This window comes from Xenopus tropicalis, chromosome 4 (genome assembly GCF_000004195.4).
Source record: "Xenopus tropicalis strain Nigerian chromosome 4, UCB_Xtro_10.0, whole genome shotgun sequence".
NCBI lineage: Eukaryota > Metazoa > Chordata > Amphibia > Anura > Pipidae > Xenopus > Xenopus tropicalis.
In genome coordinates, this window is record NC_030680.2 from 107842859 (window position 1) to 107863898 (window position 21040).

At 39.7% G+C, this 21040-nt stretch overlaps 1 protein-coding gene across 2 annotated transcripts in view; it reads right to left on the minus strand.

Moving 5' to 3' along the window:
• Window positions 1–21040, minus strand: part of nos1ap (nitric oxide synthase 1 adaptor protein) — a 48591-nt gene that overhangs the window by 12160 nt on the left and 15391 nt on the right. Inside the window, 8 exon segments of one of the 2 annotated variants that reach the window (NM_001079247.1) lie at window positions 3968–4108; window positions 4687–4852; window positions 5062–5211; window positions 5660–5817; window positions 7523–7661; window positions 8724–8832; window positions 9169–9227; window positions 9959–10054. In NM_001079247.1, coding sequence (NP_001072715.1) covers window positions 3968–4108; window positions 4687–4852; window positions 5062–5211; window positions 5660–5817; window positions 7523–7661; window positions 8724–8832; window positions 9169–9227; window positions 9959–10054 — 1018 coding nt within the window. 2 annotated transcript variants of the gene reach the window in all.

Sequence of the window (21040 nt, forward strand, 5' to 3'; positions counted from 1 at the left end):
TACAATAGACAGGAAAAAGTGGTAGAAATATACAAGGTTTATTTTTATTATAACAAAGAAGAGGTAAGTGCACTTAACAGACAACACTGCTCTATACAGTCACCAACACATGATCTAAGGACCAAATACCTTCTCTGCAATAGAGCACAGCAAGCACCATCACACAGACTACAGCCAAGTAAATGCCAACTATTATCCTGTTACCCCCCAATTGAAAATATTTAGGCTTTTTGCATGTATAATAGTCTGGTTATTACAGTATAGTCATGTGTGGTTCTTTACTTGGCCGTATTGCAGCATCCTGTGCTATTGGGATTAGGGCACTTCCACCTACAATCACATAACAATATTTTGCCATAGTTCCCCAAGTTAAATTAGATGAACACAGAACATAAATCAGCAATGAGTATTATCTAAACAGCATTTAATACTTAAAAATACATCATCGAATCTTTAGTTACACGTAGAATCTCCTGCTGGTGACAAAGATCACTGGAGCAACAAGAACAAATAGAAATCAGAAAGACAGCAGAGACATAAACATAAATGCCCTGAATTATAGAATGTATATGCCTTGCCTACTGTGACATGACAGGAATGCTTTCCTTATCCTGGTATCAGACACACAGCACTAATTTATATATCAGAACAGGACTTGGTTTTGGACTAAATGTAATTATTATATAAAAAAAGAGGTGCAAAATTTGCCCAGGTGTAGTGACCCCTAGCTTCAGCTGACAAGTACTCACTGCTTGCTCAGTGGTTACTATAGGTGACTAAACATATAGCAAACTCTTAACCTTCTATTACATTACCCCCTTGGACCAAAGCATGACACACATTATCACTCTGGTACAAAAATGGCCCACAGCTCAGCTAATAACACTATATATATGTATATTAATATCTATTCTGTTAACTCTGAGCCTATTTACCAAATTTAGTCATGATATTAAAATAAGTATTTTGGCAATACAGACTTTTTAATTTTAATTTAAAGAAACAGAAAATAAAGTGATTTAAAAAAATAAATAAATAAATAAAGTCCATAGTTCCTTTAGCAATTGGTATTTAAGGGAAATATATTAAGTAGGGCTTTGGCCTATATGTCATATATTTTTGTAAATTATAGGGCTTAAGCATATCATGTGCAAAGAACATGTCTTTTCTGAATATCATCGTGAAAAATGTTCATGTTGCGTGCACGAGCTGTGTTATGGAGGACTACAGGGAGTTAAGCAGAATGGAGGGAAGCAGAATGGCAGCTTACACCCATTTATATAAATATAAAAAAGCAGATAGTTATTTAATATAATACATTGAACTTACATACAGAGGCTTAACTGACGCATGTAGGACAAATGTCCCCTCTTCTTACCTGTGTGTTCATAAATGGGGGCATCCACAATGGATGTAAAAAGTGCCAAAAGGAATTTGTGTTTGTAAGTTCAGCTTTTCGCATTTTTAAATTGGCTGTGTGTGATCTTACCGTGTAGAGGTATTAGAGCTCATGCCCCATGCAGGGCTATTTTTTTTCCACTTTACACTGTGCAAATAGCCACTGGCCTCTGCACAAGACCTGTGGTGCCTTTCCCTAATACTGACTGCGTTAGTAAGTGCTGTATTATCATTCAGAGTTTAGTACCCGGAACAGCAGACCTGGGGAGGGGGGCAAGTGCTTCACAAATGAGCACTAAGTGGCATGCTCTTGATTTGTATAGTTCTCCCCATGTTTCCTTCCTCTTTGTACTCGGGCTTCCTCCACATTTTAAAAACATACAGGCAGGTTAACTGGTTTATAATGAAACTGACCTCATGAATGAATGAGATATTTGATTGTAAGCACCACAGGGGAAGGATGGGTGTGAATGATGTACTATCTCTGTAATGCACTGGAGAATACACTGACACTTTATAAATAAAGGATAATTATAATATGTAAACTTGGCATGTTCTTTTTGCTGTTCACACAAACTACACAAAAATTAAGCTTGTAGTTGTAAACAAACAGGCCAAGACAGGCAGGACTAACCCTGGAAGCTAAGCCAGTAAATATCTTCAGGCTTGGGAAAAAAGAGAAATAATTATACATCTGCTTCAATATTTCTATTAGCCAAGTACAAAGGGAAAGTAAACATAACAGTATATTGGTCCTTTATGGAAAATCAATACTGTAGTCTATAATTTAAGGGAGATCAATAAAGTAATCTTTTCCACTCCTACAAATTAACCCCCTGACATTACAGAAATCTGTCCTAATGAGAGATGTCCTAAAATGAGTGCCTTGGGACACAGGGAGATTAGATACACAGTTAAATGTTCGCTATAGCGGGCAACAAACCTCCTAAAAAAGACTATCCACTGGATAACATTAAGATCGGAGCAAGTAAAACCTATTACTCGTGGCAATCTGGTTTAAGTGCAGGAAAATGCAAAGGCAGGCATTTTCCTCATAGTCAGTGCACGTGTTAGACAATGCTTTTGTGATGCTTCATTTTCTAAACATTTAGTAGACCTCTACTAATAAATTTATTACCTACTGATATCATAGTACAAGAAAAATAAACAAGAGACCAATGGCATCAAACTGAACAATATTCGCTTTTGTAAACTACAACTTCCAGCATCCACATCCAATCAACCAAAGATGGCTGAGGATGCTGGGAGAAAACGTTCTACAAGTATTGGAGGGCTGCAAAACAAACATCCCTGTTTGAGCCTGTTCTGATACAGTACATACCAATAAAACACAGTGACATTAGGCTGTAATGACAGCATACACAGTGTGCGCACACATACAACTGTGATGATATCATTGGCAGCATGGAAATACATTGGACTGTCTTCATACAGACAGATAATATAGAAACACATTAGACTGTCTTTATACAGACAGATAATACAGAAATACATTAGACTGTCCTGAAGTTATTAAGACAGTGTAGTAAAGCATAAGATTGTCCTGGTTTTCAGAAACAGATCAGATGTGTACTGCCCTGCAATCAGTTTGTGAAATTAAAAAAACCCACTGCGTATCCATACCGGCAGCTGCCCATTCGTGTGGTACAGGGCATGGATAAAGAAAAGGAAGCAAAGCTAGAATGCAGGCCGGCAACAATCACAAATATATCTGTAAATGTAAATAATGGAGCTTGATCTGTTTTCGCAAATAGTGAGCCAGTTTGGGAACTTTTAGTTTAGAGTGTGCGGGCTCTTGGCTAAGTTTTGGGATTGATGTCTTTTTCATGGATCCTAGTTGACCCCTTAGATTGCAAAGGGTGCCATCTGGTACCTAATACTCGCACGTGCAGAAGGTCTGATCAGAAGAGACAGAGAAATTTCTCCTTTTTGTGTCATATGAATGTATAACCCATAGGTTTTTTCTGTTCAGTCTACATGTGCCACTATATTGTTGGCAACCCAACTGCCTCTTTGGCCACAGGTAAATCAGTGACACATTAGAATACATGAAATTAAATAAGCAGCTTATCTGAACCATGGGAGGCAACTGTCATTTGGGCCTGATTCTATTAAAACAAGTTCCTAAAAGTGCAACCTGTAGTTTAGCAATAGTTTTCCTTTAATTACTTTGGCTGCCCTTTTACTAAACAAATAAGGTATAGATAATAATAATATTAATAAAGCTTACCACCCCAATACAAACATTACAAAGCAAAGCAAATGGCTTCTCTCAACAAGTTCTCTCTCATCATTATTTACACTGCAATCTCATCCTCCAGGCTGTCCCCCAGCATGTCCCTATGCAAGACATTTGCCAGTCTTCCTCCCTCATCCTGTACCCAAGAATCTCTCTCCTCACTATCATCTGTATTGGACTCATATTCAGATGCTATGCCTGACTCTCTAAACCTATACAGCTCCAGGCTGCCTAGCAGCTCACCAGACCCTTCCCTATCCCCTGGAAGAAAGCGGTAACACTGCACCTTCACCAGGCAGTCTGTCCTACCTAAAGGACTGCAAACTTGAAAAGAGGAATCAGGATCAGTCAGTGGGGGAACATCTTCTGGCTTCGGAGTTGAAGGGTCACAAAGCACCGGCAGAATGCTGGAACGGAACGTAATCTCTAGGAGACTGTCCTGAGATCCCACTGCAATAAGAAAAATTACATCACAACTAACTCCTTAACAGTGATGGCAACTTTTTGCACCAAGTGTGAATTCACTCATCAACAGATGCACACACACTGCTTCACTGGTACTAAATAAAGGAATGGGACAAACAAACATAGTAGTAGTAGTAGTATTTGTGATAGGGATTGGAAGAAACTGGAGAAGTAGAAAGAGGAAAATAGTTTAAGGGGCTAATACTGGTTAAATGCAGAGGTTTGAGGTTGAAAGGATGGTGGGGAAACAGGCACAACACTAATTTAATCTCTTCAATTTAACAAGTGCCTTTCTAGCAGAGGTACCCAACATTGCTGAATGCGTTAACAATATTGGATATTGTTATGGATACCTTATTATTAGCTAGAGAAGTTCCTAGCTGCAAAATTCCTACCATTCCTGGCCACTACAGGATACATTAGAGCAAAAAGCGGGTATGCCCATTCTCGAGTCAATATTTCCAATATTGATCTGGTCCTACTGAAGTCTGCACTCAATCCAAAACTTTGAGAACACCTTTGCTTCCTGTGGTACTAGTAACTTGGACTTTGTGTACACTTACTGGCATTGTGTCCAGACAGCTTATACTCCAGCTCCTGCACTTGTCTGACCAGTAGGGAGATATGCTGCAGCAGGTCTTTGTTCTGCAGGAGCAACTGATGGACTCTGGCTTGAGATTCCAGTCTTGCAGCAGCCTCGGCAGCCAGCTGGTCTTTCAGCAAATGGACCTGATGAAGGAAGAAATTGTAATAGTGGTTAGAGACAAAAAATGCAAATGAGGCTAAAGTGAGCACCAAATAGAAATAGGTAGCAGGAAAGCAAAGGAGCCCAAGGAGCAAAAGAAGATATGCTAAGAGGCAGGAACCACACAGACAACTTAAGTCATGGCAAAAGAAAAAACAAATATCAAGATACTTCTGGGAAACGGTGTACTTACCTGAGCCACTGCCACCTGCGTCTGCTGTTGCTGCTGCTGAAGCTGCTGTTGGAGAAGCTGTATTTGATGATGAACAGATAGGGGAGACCCAGGGGGGAGCTCACTGCTGGATGGAAGCAGCATCTTGGGGGAAGCAGGTTTGACTGGCTCCTAGAAAAAGATAAATCAAGTCTGTAAATATTTATAGCTTTAACAGCTTAATATCTATTTTAAAGGAATTTAATTTATTACCCTCACATTCTATTCCTAATACAGGTATAGGACCCATTATCCAGAATGCTCGGGACCAAGGGTATTCCGGATAAGGGGTCTTTCCGTAATTTGGATCTCAATACCTTAAGTCTACCAAAAAATCAATAAAACATTAATTAAACCCAATAGGATTGTTTTGCATCCAATAAGGATTAATTATATCTTAGTTGGAATCATTTACAAGGTTCTGTTTTATTTCTACATAGAAAAAGGAAATCAGTTTTAAAATTCTGAATTATTTCATTAAAATGGAGTCTATGGGAGACGGGCATTCCGTAATTCGGAGCTTTCTGGATAACGGGTTTCCGGATAAGGGGTCCGATACCTGTAATCATATTGTATTCACCTTGTTCTCAAAACTGCTGTCATCCTCCTTATGTACAGCGTCCAAATCGGTCACTCCACGGTTAATCCTTGGCCCCTCCCTCTCAGGCAAAGGAATATCAAGTGCATCAATATCTGTCTCCTCAGCAGCCTGAACCACACTGGCTACGGTTTGCGTCACTGGTGAGATCAGGGAGAAATAACGAGTTTCAGAAGAGATTTCAGCCGCAAAACAATAAAAGACACTGTGAATCATAATGTTAAAAGGCTAAATGTGGGTGCTGAATAAGTGCCACTTAGAGTAGATGAACTGACACAAAGGAGATGGATATGGAACAAAGATTGGCAGCCTATACCAAATAAAGGTTTTTATTAACATGTATTTATAAAGTGGCAATTAGTGAGTGCAAGCAGGCCTGGGTCCCGGGCATTTATGCATGGGGCAGGCGGATTCTGGCTGCCATTTGTCGCAGGTTCAGTCTGAGCTTTTCCTCTGCCCTCCCCGCCCACGACCTTACTGTTTACCGTTCCAGCACCCTCTATTTATAGGATTTTGCTTGCCCACCCCCTTTGTGACATCAGAGATGAGGTGGGTTTGGTGCGGGTCACTAAATAGAGGTTGATTGCAGGGTCAGGTTAAGTGTTGTTTGGAAAGGGTTTGGGCTGGGTACAGGTCAACTATTTTTCAACCTGCACTAGTGCCAATGTATTTTGCAGAGCTGTACAGTGATTTTCATACAAAGCAACCAATAAGCAATACAATAGGTGAAGAGGGCCCTGCAAAAGAGGTGAAGAGCATACAATCTAAAAATGGGCCACATACCCAAGTTCTGCTCCTAATGCACATATGCTTCATGCCTGTGACAGGCACAGTAAAACTGGCTTGATGATGAGCCTATTAATGTTCATTATAATTTTAGTGCCACTGACTGAATGCTGTATGAGAAGCCTCATTAACCCTTCAACCTACCAGGCCTCTACTGGGATAAAAATAGGCCCTGCCATTTCAAGTACACAGAGGCCCAACAGCCTCCAGAGGACCAATAAATAGTGACTGTCTATAGCATCTTACAGAAGCCCCTGTGGCATTTGTCAGTATCCACAGAATGCCAGTCTTGGCCTGCCACCTACCAACCTCATTCTCCAAATGGCTGCCCCAACAACTCCCTTGATGGGCTGGCAACTTAGTAATAAGAACAGGCAAAGGTCAACAGTCACACTCATGGCATATGGGCCAGAATCAAATGTGGCTGTGAAGTCTCTGGCAGCAGTGGAAATGCCACTAACACCACTACCGAACAGAGGATTTCAATCAAATAAATGACAGGAGTTTCTCTACTGGCTGAAAAAGAAATCCTTAAAAACACATTTAGATAGTTACAAACCAGTGAAGTGTCTTTGCTGTCTGTTAATATTAACTCCACTTTAAACATTCCCCCATTTATGTCAATATACAAAGGCCATTTGCTCAGTGTAAAGGTGGCCATACACGCACCGATATTATCGTACGAAACCTCGTTTCGTACGATAATCGGTGCGTGTATGGCATGTCAGCGAGCCGACCGATATCGCAGGAAGCTGCTGAAATCGGTCGGCTCGCCGATCGGCCAAGTTAGAAAATTTTGATCGGGCGCCATAGAAGGCGCCTGACCAAAATTCTCCCTTCAGAGCTGAATCGGCAGAAGGAGGTAGAAATCCTATTGTTTCTACCTCCTTACCTGCCGATTCAGCCCTGAATGGTGTGTGGCGGATCTGACGATGTTTCGTGCGACCGATGGTCGTACGAAACATCGTCGGATCGCCACGTGTATGGCCAGCTTTACAGAGAATAGGCACAAAAATATCTGATATGAAAATGGGCAAAGAAATAAGAATCTGTTGTTACCTTGCCCTTCAGAGTCTGTGCTTCTGTCACTCTCTGCATCCTCTCTGCCATCCCCATTCTGCTCAGTGTGCTGCAGACTCAGCTTATGACAAACCTCAAAGGCTTGCCCCACGGTGCGCACAACACGCATGGCGTGGCTCTGTATGATAAAGGCACAGGAAAATCAGTAATGCCACAATACTGTACACCAATACTGTATTGCTTACATTTTGCTGGGACAAATGCCATTAATCTACATGAATGTGCAAGATTTTAGATGCTAAAGTTTTGCATTCAAGTTTTTTTAGTTTTTCGTGCTTGAAGATTCATGTTTTGGAAACCCTTATTCAAATTCACGAGTTTTAGCACAATAGAAAAAACCCACATTGCAATAAAAATGTGAGCTCAGAGGTTGATAAGTCAGCCCCCTGCTGGCCCCAAAGATGCCGTCATGGCAGCACGGAAACAACCTGCAAGAGGAGGGGTTTCCACCTTGAATTCCCATTGAGTTAGTGTGTGTTGAAAGGAAATCTCACTATGGCTTTATTAACATTGCATACAATTAACCCACAGTAACAAATCACATTTTAGGTTTCATTGCCTTTCAGTGGCTCAACAAATCTAATTACTAATTGGTTGCCATATGTTACTGGCCAAGTGTAAAACTGCCCAGTGTTGGTAAACAAACCCTATTGTTTTGTCAGCACAATTTACTTTGGCATTTCTAAAACTATAGCAGGGTGAGTGTTGCAGCCACACTTTCATATGCCTGCAGCTTGTAAAGAGCTAATGGCGACCTGTGCAATTGATGGATCATGATCGTTCTGCAATCTCTTCTGGAAAGAAGGGTTACAAACCAAAGTATGCACTGCTTTACATGTTTTAGGTGGGTAATAGTGAAAGTAGCAGTGGCGCCAAGCATGGATGGGCACCCACACAGAGAAAGGCCACCCATCCATTATTTGCAAGGGTTTTTTGTTAGGCGTACAGTAAAGGAAGGATTATATCACTACCAAAATCACTACACATTCATAAATCCGTCGTTCCTGCTTAATGACAGCAGGAATGTTTTTTGAATACCATTGCTTCAAACAGTTATTATGAATGATATTTACTGCTCCATAAATCAATTAGTTGTCTACCCATCAGTTTCTGGGAGGGACGCTCAGCAAGTCTAACCCCTTCTCCCATTTAAGCACATAAGCCCCTTAGGACCAATCACCTTTTTTTTGGACTTAAATACATTGCAGCGAAAGATGTTACTGGCCCCATCCCTTGCAATATAACTAAATATCTTCAGATCCTGGGAGTCATGAGACACATAGAATATCCTGTGAGGAGAAAAAGAACAGATGAGAAATACTAGTGAAAGGGAAGAAAAGAATGGTATGTTTATTTTCAGTATAGTGGAGGCAAGATTATCACAGATAATATAGCCTGGCCAACCAAACAGAATTAAATGGCACAAGTATGTGGATTCCATAGGCACAAATAAGTTCCAGGTTCAAAACCTGGAGTATAGAGGATTCTGCAATTTTAAATTAAATATTCTACTGTTTATGTAACTATGTTTTTGTAACTATGTAATGGTTTGGTTTTTTTTTTTGTTTTTTTTTAAAACAAAGTTTGACTGCCTAATCAGTAGTCTCTATAGCAGGAACACTAACCTGTATATAGGATCTTGCATAACCAGCATCTTGCTTTCATCCCAGGCCAAGTCATTTTTCTGCAAGAAAAAATATTTTCTTATGTACACAGCAAAAATACTAGAACCATTTTGATCTAGGACATTACAACACAGAACAAATGTATTTCTCAGTATGATTCTATCTTGAAAATGTTTCATCACAGAGCAAAGATGCCCATTATACCCCAAAAGCCACAAGAAAGCCATTCTCTCCTGCCAAAACCGATGAATTGCATAGAGATGTTTCTGTACGCACATAAAACAATACAATCCACTTTGTCACATCTGACTAAAAGTCGTTACAATGAAGTCTGATGCTTCCCAAGAACCTATGGTGGGTACTTCAGATGAAAGGCATATAGTGTTGCTGTTTTGAGAATGCAAGCAGATTAGGGTAGGACCCTGTTCAACACTTGTTTTGGTTATTGGTATTTTGTATGTACATTAGATAGATGTATGTTCATTGTATAAACCCATTTAATGTACAGCACTGCGGAATATGTTGGTGCTTTGTAAATATGTGTTATTAATAATGATAATAATGATAATCATCATGTCATAAACTGAGACAGAAGCATGCCTGTGTTTCCTATTAGGAATGTCAAGAATAACAACCTAAAGAGAGAAATTAATTTACTGGTATAATGTCAGCCTACAAAACTAGACCCACCCAAATGCTGGTGAATGTGTTGTCATATAGCTTCTAGACATTGCTATAAGCACTCAGCTATATGACAGCAAAGATAGAAGATGAAAGAGGATAAACATACTTTTCTCTTCTTCTTCCTTAATATGACTTTCACACCATCAACTGAAACCAGGATGTTCACTTTCTTCTTCTTGATGTTCTTTGCTTTAAATTCATACTGTGAAGAAATAGACATGCTATCAGACATGGTCCAAAAGGTAAAAAAAAAAAAGGTAAAATTATAATCCACTGAGGGACAAATATTTATTCATGTTTAACCTGACATTATGAATAGTCAGTTTCCCCTGATATCCATCCCATAATATGGTCAACATAAATTTGTTAGAGCCCCACTGAACACAGAAATGCTGAAATGCAGAATTTTGCAGTGAATCCACGCCCGGTGAAAAAATTTGCTCATCACTATCAATGACAGTATTGGCTGCATATGAATACATGGAAAAAGCCTTTACATATAAATGGGTGGATTATATTTCAGCACCATTTGTGCAAGCTTCTCTGCATATATGGGAATATGGGTATGGGTAAGGGTCAACACTTTATAAACAAGCACACAGGGGTTAGTTAGATAGGTGAGGTCTGCGGAGTCTGACACAAACAACAACTGTGTAGGGAATGGGTTTGTGTAAAATTCTTTGCTATGGGGGTCAGAGGTGCTGAAAAAGAAATTAGTGCAGCTGACAGACAACTTATGTCGCGAATAGGGTGAAAGCAAATGACAAAATGCATATTTGAAACATAACATAGCTATTGAAAGTATACTGGAAAGATTAATTGAATGTAACATTTATTTTAACATTTTAGGGGTTTACATCTTCTTTAAAACACCAAAAGGGTACATGGCAAATCTGAGACAATTGCTTATCACACAATTACCATTCCTTTTTCGCTGATATTACGTTCCCCCTACCCCTCATACCCATTGAGGTATTGCTTCGGGTTATAAGCGCATGCTTCGCATTATTTTCTGTGTCCCTAACATTTCAGGTTTAGCTGCCAAACACTGCTTACTGCTGCAGGATTTCACAGATAAAATGGAATTTTAGTCAGAGCAGAGACAGCTGCAGGAGCTTCATGTCAAGATCTATTTAATGAGATTTTACAATGGAACTGACCTTTAATACTCATGACTAATCTGGTATTGAAATTGTTATCACCACTGGTGACAGCAGATGTATCATGCAGAAAGCTAAGCATGTTACTGTCCCTTTGGCCAGGTCAGACAAAACTGAAGTGTAGTAAACAGTACAAGTTTGCCAATGTGTAATTGCAACATTGCTGTTTCCTTATTCTTGATCAGTGAGCCATTTCACTTCCTGTTCAACTAGAACTACATGATAATTGTCAAATCTGATCATTGGGGCCCCTTAAAATACTTCAGCTTGAGCAATTTAGCCTCCAGTATAAATGCAAATGCCACCCGTGTGTGATGTGCTATTCAAAACTGATGAACTGATAATACAAGTAGAAAATGAAAGTAGTTTTTAATCAACAGAAGTTTTTGAACAACTATTCCAGTAGAAGTCCCTCTGCCGTGATGGCCTACTGCATGAAACCATTTGATTGCATACAACAAAGGAGCTTAGCCTCTCTAGATATTTCATCTTAGTACTGAACACTGATGAACAGCAAGGTCCCAACAGAAAGGGAGAGAGAAATAAAGAGCCACACAACAAAAAGCTGTATCAGAAACCCATGTGTCAAGGGAAATTCTCAAAGTAATATCTGTGCTTTAGTCCTAAAGTCATTCTGTTCTTTAATAGAATGATGCTTCTAACAGAACACAAGAGACAGAGGTAGAAATGTAAAAAAAAAAGTCAAACTAAAAAGTAATTTGCATAAATAAGATAAAAAATGTGCATTCTGCTATGTCATATTCTTGATTACAGCAGATAGGCTATATTAAATTCGACATAAGCGGTTTTAATATCGACGCTTTGTTGCTAAAATAACCTTTACTCTCTACTTTTCAGGGAACGCTTTCCACTAGTTGTTGGTGGGACTTGCTTCCATTCATGCATTAGGAGATATGCACCAACACTGGTGCTGACCCAGATCGGCATTCCAATTTATCCCACAGATATTAGATGTGTTGAGGTTAAGGCTCAATGCAGGCTAGTTAGGTTTTATCACTTTTATCTCAACTTATCCTATACCCTGCTTTTTGCATTGAGACATTATTGCGCAGAACACAACAGAGCCTGTCCAAAACAGTTACTGCAAAGTAGGAAGTATGGAACTGTATGTTACTGTATAAGGAAGTGGTACTGCACCTGTGCTGGCAAAGATGAGTGTGGCTTAATCAAACAATTCCAGTTAATTAGAAGGGGATGAGTATACTTCTGGTTATAATATATATAAAGTATGTAAACAAAAGAGTTCCTATTAAAGCATGAGTATGTAAGATGCTTAGCAATCTCCACCTGCTAGTGAGCTCACCGACCTCAAGGTCACCAAATGAGCAGATCTACATGTGTATGCCCACCTTTTTATTTAAAAAGAGAACTTCTAATATGGGTCCCATGATTTAGATGATGTGCATGTTAGACATGGCAAGGCTCACATTACCATAGAAACTATCTTATGGAAAGAAAAGCTCTTTACACTTTACTCAGACATACAACTGCCTACAGAGCTGCTGTATGTATAAAACTTAAGGGATATCTAAACAAATCTCTTCACACAGAACTACTCGTACCCACAGCTTTAAACATGGCCACAAAGGAGAAGATATACAACACACACCACTTCAGCCAGCCCAGATCAGGTCTCACCCTAATGATACAGCCCACTACTGAACACTATGAATGGCAGCTAACAATGAAAGTATATAACCAAGTTTTACTTCCCCAGAAATGCAATATCCTTTAAAACCAGTTATCAGGAAATGTTATTCGTTCATTTCATTGTTACTGTCTATTTTGAAAAGTAAATACAACTGGGACAACTCAGGCTGTGTGCACACAGATGGCTACTTATTTGCTCTTGTTTCCAGTGTCTAAACACAAAACTTAACTAACCCTTCATTAATATGTATGCTGGCCAACACGGTTCAACAATGCTCACCCAGTACCAGCTGATTGTATATACAGGTATGGGACATGTTATCCAGAATGCTTAGGACTTGGGGATTTCCAGATAATGGATGTTTCTGTAATTTGTATCTCCATACATTAAAGGAGAAGGAAAGGCAAAAACTAAGTAAGCTTTAATAGAAAGGTCTGTGTAAATACAGCCATAAGCACTCACAGAACTGCTGCTTTGAGTCTTGTGGCTAATCTATTGGCAATAAAATGCCCAAATACCTTTTCTTCTCCTTAAAGTATATTGAAAAAAATATTTAAACCTTATATAAAACCAATAGAATTGGTTTGCCTCCAATAAGGATTAATTATATATTAGCTGGGATCAAGTACAAGGTACTGTTTTATTATTATAGAGAAAAAAAAAGAAATCAATTTTAAAAAATTATTTAATTTAAAATGGAGTCTATGGCAGATGGCCAGATAACGGATCCCATACCTGTACTAGCATTACATTATCCATGCGTGCGTCAGTACACACACAACAAACACAGGACAGATCATGCTTTTCTTAGATGGTTTAGAAACCATGATGTGTGCCAACAGTCTAAAGGAGTATGCCTGGCATTCACAGAGTGGTATGAAGCCCTTATAGGCTTGATAGGTTTGAGTATTGTTTACAAGTCTATAAGCCACAGCCAGTTGGCGTACAGTTCAACCTCAACCCAGACTACCATGTACCAGACTTAATAAGTGGCAAAGAGGCCTCTTTCGTAAGGGTAATGGCACACCCATGGTTTCTACGCTGGTGGAGAAAATAAGTATCTGCTTTGATCTGCAAGTGTTGCAGCAGTACTGACAGCCACTACATCTGCCTGTCAGTGCACAAACGGGGTGGATTATAGCACAAAAATATTTTGTGGTTTTGGAAATTGGATCAGAGTGGATAGACGTTTTCCATGTGTGTCTTTACTCTAATGTACTGCTAGGCTGGAGGAACTGGAAGGGAAAGTTAAAGAAAAAACAAATAACTGCTGGACATTGTAATACGCACACAATTCTTACCTTGGTGCAGTCTAATAGTGCTAAGTTACATAAGAAATATGAAGCTGTCTTATACCCTCAGTGGGTTATGTTACATGGACTATTTGTAGCACATACTGTCCAAAGAAAACTTCAACAGTTAATGTTATCATGCAAGAAGTAAATCAGTTTGGCGGTCTTACCCACAAATTATGTGCACCTATCATTTTTTGTGTCTCCTAGACATATAACTGATGTGGTCTCTCTTTGTATGGCATCAACAGTTTATAAGGAGCATGTCACAGCACTTAAATACATAATAACCTGTGTCGTTCTTGTAAAATACAGTTTCGGCGCTGTACCTTGTACATAAGGACAACGAACAACAAGGTTCCTCTGGGGAGTGAAAGAGAGAGAGAAGCGCACAGCTATGAAGCTGTAGTTGAAACCCATGTTGTCAAGAGAATTAATTCACTGTACGTTTGAAAATGTGCCTCTCTACTGTAATTAAGATGCTTTGAAAGAATCTTGAGAGAATGTTGCAAACTGTCTGATAGCATACCAATTTAAATATAAATCTGCAAATAAAGTGCTGAAATGGGCCTTCCAGGCAGCTAAGGATGGGGCAGCAACCGTACTAGAATTATCAGTGGTAAAATTGACTTTTTTTTTACTGGAATTAGCAGTGAAAAGCTGTAATACGCAGCACAGTAGTAGATTGTAAGCTCTTTTGAGATAAAAGTTATTTCTCAAGTCAGTCTCCATTTCTGGCCCTAGGCTTTGTTACTAATACATTCTTCAGATTTATTAACAAGCACATAATATATGCCATACACTAGAACTACATAAGTAACTAATTTAAGGCAGAGCTGTGCTTTAAAATGATAGCAATAAAAATTGTATTAAGCGTAAAACTACGTCTAACCCATTGCGCTTGTAGGCTTATTATTTCATAACAGTGACCCAAGCTGTCTGTATCATCATATTTTAACGATCACTGGAAGACATAAACAAAAAATGACTTACGTTTCACTACAATTGCTGCTAGAAAACGGAATCACAAGCAACAGTTTGCTCGCATAAACCTAGGGGTCTAGGAGCGTAACCTTAGGAGCATATGCAACACTTCTCTCAGCCTCTGTTTTCCCTTGAAGCTAAAAGAAGCCGAACCACTTCCCTACGTTGCTCCTTGTGCCTGCACTGAAAACTGCAGTATCCACATGAGTGCAGGCCAGCGGAGCAAAGTGTAGGTCAGACCGAAAATGCCTGCTTTCGTGCTTTTCAGCCTCTCAGTCTGAAGGAACAGAACCTAAATAGAATAAGAAAGATCAGTTCTAAGAGCTTGTTGCTCCCAAGTCTACCCATATATTTGTGTTCTGCTCCCTCTGTTTAATTTAGCCAATACAGCCGGGACAGAACACAAGCAGCAGAGATAAAGGTACAAATACAACTACAGTTCATTTAACCCTTTTTTTTTAGTAACCTGAAATATGATGGATCCAGTTATTTATGGGTTAAAGCAGCTAAATGCAATAATAAGGTAAAACAGTAATGCATTCAGAGCTTAGTGGTTTAAATGTCGGTTGTGCATGCAGCAGACAGCAGGTGGTAGCAGAGAGCCAAGACAATATGCAAACAGGCACTCTCAGGTGCAATTATTATACTTTGCTAGTTTAATTCCATCACCAAAAAGTAATTTTGTAAGTTAATTAGTCAAAAATATTAACCACTCAGGGTTTGAGGCAAACAAGACTTCTTTTGTTTATGATGACTTAATTGCCCTAATAAGTGTACAAATATGGGGCCTGTTATTGTACATGCCCATTGTACCAAATCCAAATATATACATTTACATGGGATCTAAAGTAGTCAGCACCCTAATTTGGCAACAGAAAGGTTAAGTACTGTAGGTACTCTGTGGTGTTCACTGTTGTAGGAAAGAGCAAGGCAACCTGCAGCCATGCCTTCAGCTGTCATAGGGGTGTCGGAAATTTCACTAAAACAACTGCTAGAGAATAACCTGTTGCTATATATGGTGCCTGGACTGCTAGGGGGAGGCATCAGAAGGTTCTAGCCCCCAGATTGCTAGTTTAACACTGCTGGTGACAAAATAGAGCTTGGAAAATTGTGTTTTGCCACACTGTAGTACTTACCCTTTAAATGAAAAATAAGGGTGGTGTGACACTGGGTGGATTCATCCGCAGGCCGGGAATCCACCCATACATTTGAAAAAGGTGCGTACCATGAGCAGTTTTGCACCGAATTCTGCTTAGTGTGGCTGCACACAAGCCGGCGCAATGGGTTTGGGTGCAGCCACAAGTGTAGAGGCGGATTCTTGGCCTGAGTTTATAGGCAGGCTCAGAGTCTGCCCAGTGGAACTAGCCTAAGCAAACTGTACATCATTTTTGTACGTATAAGAGAGCTATTTATGATTCTAATTGTTGATTTTTTTGCATTGAGGCAATGGCTTCCCAATGGCTGCTAAAATGTATCCCAAACCTGAAACTACCAGCTTGCACTGCTCTGGCTGATGTTGGTCTGCACCTCCCAGCTCCCACCAGCTCAGAAGCAGCAGCAGCTGTGCAAGATCAGTTTGGACATCTCTGTAAATTGGTTAACTAGTAGGGTGGAAAAGGGCAAATCATACACATTGTATTGAAAAAGGGTCATTCTTTTCAAGAAATGCAAACTTCAAAAAACCCATTTAGATATATCTATATATTTTTTCATTTATTAAAACACACACAAAAACAGCATGGTGAGCAAGTAGGCCCACAAATACACAAATGGACAGGAATATATACATAATTACTCATCACCCAACAGGAACACATGCAAAATCCAGATTCTAATAAATTGAAAACCAGGCAACAGAAAATTGCCCTTTAAAAGGATCAAAGCAGCACAGAGCACCAGGGCTAGACATACATTCCAGAGTAAGGATTTCCTGAGATAAAGGAAGGTCTGCAGACATGGCAGCGTAGTGATGAGACAGACCTAGACAACTTGCAGGGCACTAACAAAAAGCTGAAAGTAAAGCTGACCACACACAGACTGAGAGTGGCAGCAGGGTTGGCAAAACAATGCCATTATCGATTCCCAACATCAGATCAAGACTTGTTCTAATACTGAATGGAAAGACCACAAACTCCTGGTTGATGACAACATTCTAGGTATAGGCTCTTAACACAAGGGTTTCGGTTTTAGTATTCAGTCTGTAGTACTGAAAGAAACAACATAAAATAAGGCATTAGTACATCTCTACTAACTATTAGATTATTATTATTTATCTTGTTTATTACATTTTTGTAAGAACCCCATTTCTTATAAATTAATGTAGAGCAATGCGTAACTTGCTGGCACTTTATAATAAGGATAAGAACAGCAAATGTCCTCTAAAATGCACCGATAATATACAAGGGGATACATAAATAAAGTAATAATACATTTCATTTATTGGTGTGGCTAAGGCAGTAGCTGCTGAGTAGTAATATAAAACTCAGAAAAATGCTTGCAAACAGTTAGAGAACAAAGACTTTATACAACTAGTTGTACATAGGTTTCAGTCAAAGTAGTATAGTGGATATCCATACTGGAACATTGCCTTTCGCCTGTTACAAAAGGTTTATTTCCAAAAATCCCCTTTGCAGCATAACTTGCCTTCTCCTCAGCAACCAAACCTCAGCTTTATCATCAACATACGCTGAACAGGCAGATAAACTCTCTGGCAGAGCAAAATCCCAAATTAATTCAGTTCCAACAGAGACTCCCCTCCATCCAATGACCCCTAATGAACTCTGCCCAGTGAATTCCATGGCTCACCCTCCCACACTACTGAATTCTTTAGATTCCTCTATAATATTGAAGCCTGGTACAAATCTCTAACCTCCCACCTCTGCTTGCAACAGCCCTTCCCAGCCCTTTCTCCGGCCTTTTGTATGTGTTCCATTCACAGCTTTTGTTCAAAGAATAAAACAATTAACAACTACCGCTTGTGATTGCGAGCTGAATGCTCCTAAGCGGAAGCCTTGTACTGAAACTGACGTAAGAGACAGAACACTGGGTGCACTATGTTACAAGGTTAAACAAAATTATGGGCTAGATACCCCATTCCCAGAACGAATACAGCTTAATGGAAATGTCAAAGGGTCCTTCAGTCAGTGGCAGTAAAGGCTGAGCATCTTTCATTAACAATGAAAAGGGCCCTGTATAACAGAATATCCATGCTAAACACCAGGCTTAAGTCACATAAGGAGACAGGTCAAATCGTGACCAACTTCTCAGCCATCTCACTGCAATAGGTCACTTGCTAACTAGGGTGAACAGCTGACTGCTTAGTTTGGCAATGGGTTTTAGTTATGGGACTTTTCCTGGATCTTGCATGCAGCAAACAAGGGTTTGTCAGAATTTCCAAAAAAAGATGTGCTGTGCCTGGTTGTTTTTGTAGTCCTCTGTCCAGGACGAAACTAGATGACAAGTAAAAGGCCCAAACTAGTTTGGTAAATCACCATTATTTCACCTTGCCAGGTACATGAAGCAGCACTGCAATCACCTAAAAGAGGAAAAAAAGCCCACAGGTCAGTACAGGTATGGGACCTGTTATCCAGGACCTGGGGTTTTCCAGATAAGGGATCTTTCCATAATTTGGATCTCCATACCTTAAGTCAGCTAAAAATAATTTAAATATTGAATAAACACAATAGGATTGTTTTGCCTCCAATAAGGATTAATTATATCTTAGTTGGGATCAAGTACAAGGTACTGATTTATTATTACAGAGAAAAAGGAAATCATTTTGAAAAATCAAAATTAATTGCTTATAATGGAGTCTATGGAAGACAACCTTTCAGTAATTCAGAACTTTCTGGGTAATGGGTTTCCTGAAAATGGGTCCCATACCTGTACTAAGCACATGCAGAATTCAAATAACGGCAATAATCATATTTCTTAATCCCCCAAGCAACCAAAGGACAAGCATTTTCATCATACACATCGGAGCTCCAGGCTTCTGCTGCAATATGGTCAAGTGCTACTAAAGCTTCTCACGTCTCTCTGGCTCTTATCCCTAATATGCTTTGCAACCAAAATGTACATTAAAACTCACATCTGTCTAATCTAAGCGGATATCATCTAGTCTGTCACAGAAGAGGATCAGAAACATAAAGTATGTATGGGGCTGAACAAGCAGGAAGGGAACTGTTATTATATGTAATGACCATTACCTTCCTCTCTAGGCACAGCAATATGCAAACATGATATTTTTTTCCATTTTACGTCACGCTTAACTTAGCACGCCTGATTGCCTTGACCTTGTGGATACAGGGTTTGCTTTATATCTGTATAGTTAATGTAATTTTTTTTTAAAGAGGATGTAAAGGCAAATAACAATATTGTATGTACTGCTCATAAACCTAAAAAGAAGCATATTTGCAATATACTTCAATAATATATTTTGAATAATTTCTTTAAAGTAACTGATTCTGTGCAGCCGATTTCACTGTTCATCTCTTCTCTCTCCTCAAGCCGCGTATAGGAATCCTTTCCTAGCCTGCCAGAAAACGATCAGCGCTGCTCAGCATTCCGAAAGGCAGGAAAGCTGAGTGAGGTTATTTCTCCCTGAGATTAGCCTCAACGATAAACAAATGAAACAACCCTGCTCTGCTTCCTTGCCCTTTCGATTCAGAGAATCGCTGTGTTTTACTTCTCTGGCCAGCCTGACGGTCGAGAAAGGACTCCTGTAGCTTCAGGAGGGAGAGGAAACAAACATTGAATTTAGCTGCACAGACTTGGTTACTTTAAAGAAACAGTACAACATTTCTAATTGAAGTACATTGCAAAGATGCTTCTTTTCAGGTTAACAAGCAGTACATGCAATATTGTTTTTTAGCCTTTATATTCCCTAATTAATACCTGGCACCAAACATGGCAAGAAACATTCTGTAACCAGAAAGCATAAAGAATGGCATTCACTGCAGACACTGAGCAAAATAAAACAGTGACCAACTGTATTAAAATGTGCATAAGGATGGAAGTGATTGGGGGGGGGGGGGGGTTGGAGGTTAAAGTAAGTGGAAGATCTAAGTAATGAAAAGAGTCCAAGATCAGGATAATGCTGGTCTCTAGACATTTACTGAACAACCGGATGGTCCCAAAACTCTGTTGGTGTAGTTCTGTCAAATACTGAGTTCCTTTTATCACAGCTGAAAGATACGATTATAGATGCTATTTAGGGCTTCACTAAAACAGTGGTTCTGAAACTGTGGGGCTGGCCACCCTTGGGTTGTTTTGGAGCATGAGGGAGAGTAAGGGCAAGAATGCCTATTTGCTCTCCTAAATAAACCTTAAAAAAGTCCATCTTGAAGTTCATCTAGGGTAACATTTGGGGTGTAAATCTCGCAGAATTTCTCAAATCCATGGCTAAACCCCTATGTTGTTCTGTATCTGCACACTGCTGAGAGCAAGTACAAAACCGTTCTTGTAAATACAACTGCCATTAATGGAACAATCTGTCAGAAATTGTGCTCCTGGAAACAGTGCAGTAACTAGCATAAACAAAGCATAAAAAAAATCAAACTGACCCTTGTGGCACCAGAGACAATTGTATCAGATTCCAAGAAAGTCTGTTTATTTATGAGTCTTGTGGCTCCACTTAGACAGGTGCTACTTTTCTGTCCAAATTTCCAGTTAGAGTTCTCGTCTGAGAGGCTGCTAATCACTCCCCATTAGGGCAATGCAACAGAAAATCCATCCAGCAGCCGCAGCCTCAATGATAAATACTACATGGATTTGTGCACTGTTGGGAGGGCACTGTGTGCATGTTATGAAATTACGCGGCGTTGCCTTGAGAGGAAACTTCCACGATTTCACTGGAATCACGGCGCCGCGTATGCCATCACACCGGCGATTTACATTTTCGCCGGTGGGATGGCAATTCGGGGAGATTAGTCGCAGGCGACTAATCTCCCCGTGTGCCAGAGCCCTTAGGCTACAACTGTATTGTTATTGTTTAATTTTTATTTATCTATTAAAAGCAGTGTTTGTCTGTCCTTTTCTATTCTCTGCCCTGTTGGCTCTGGCATTTGAAACAATGTAACACG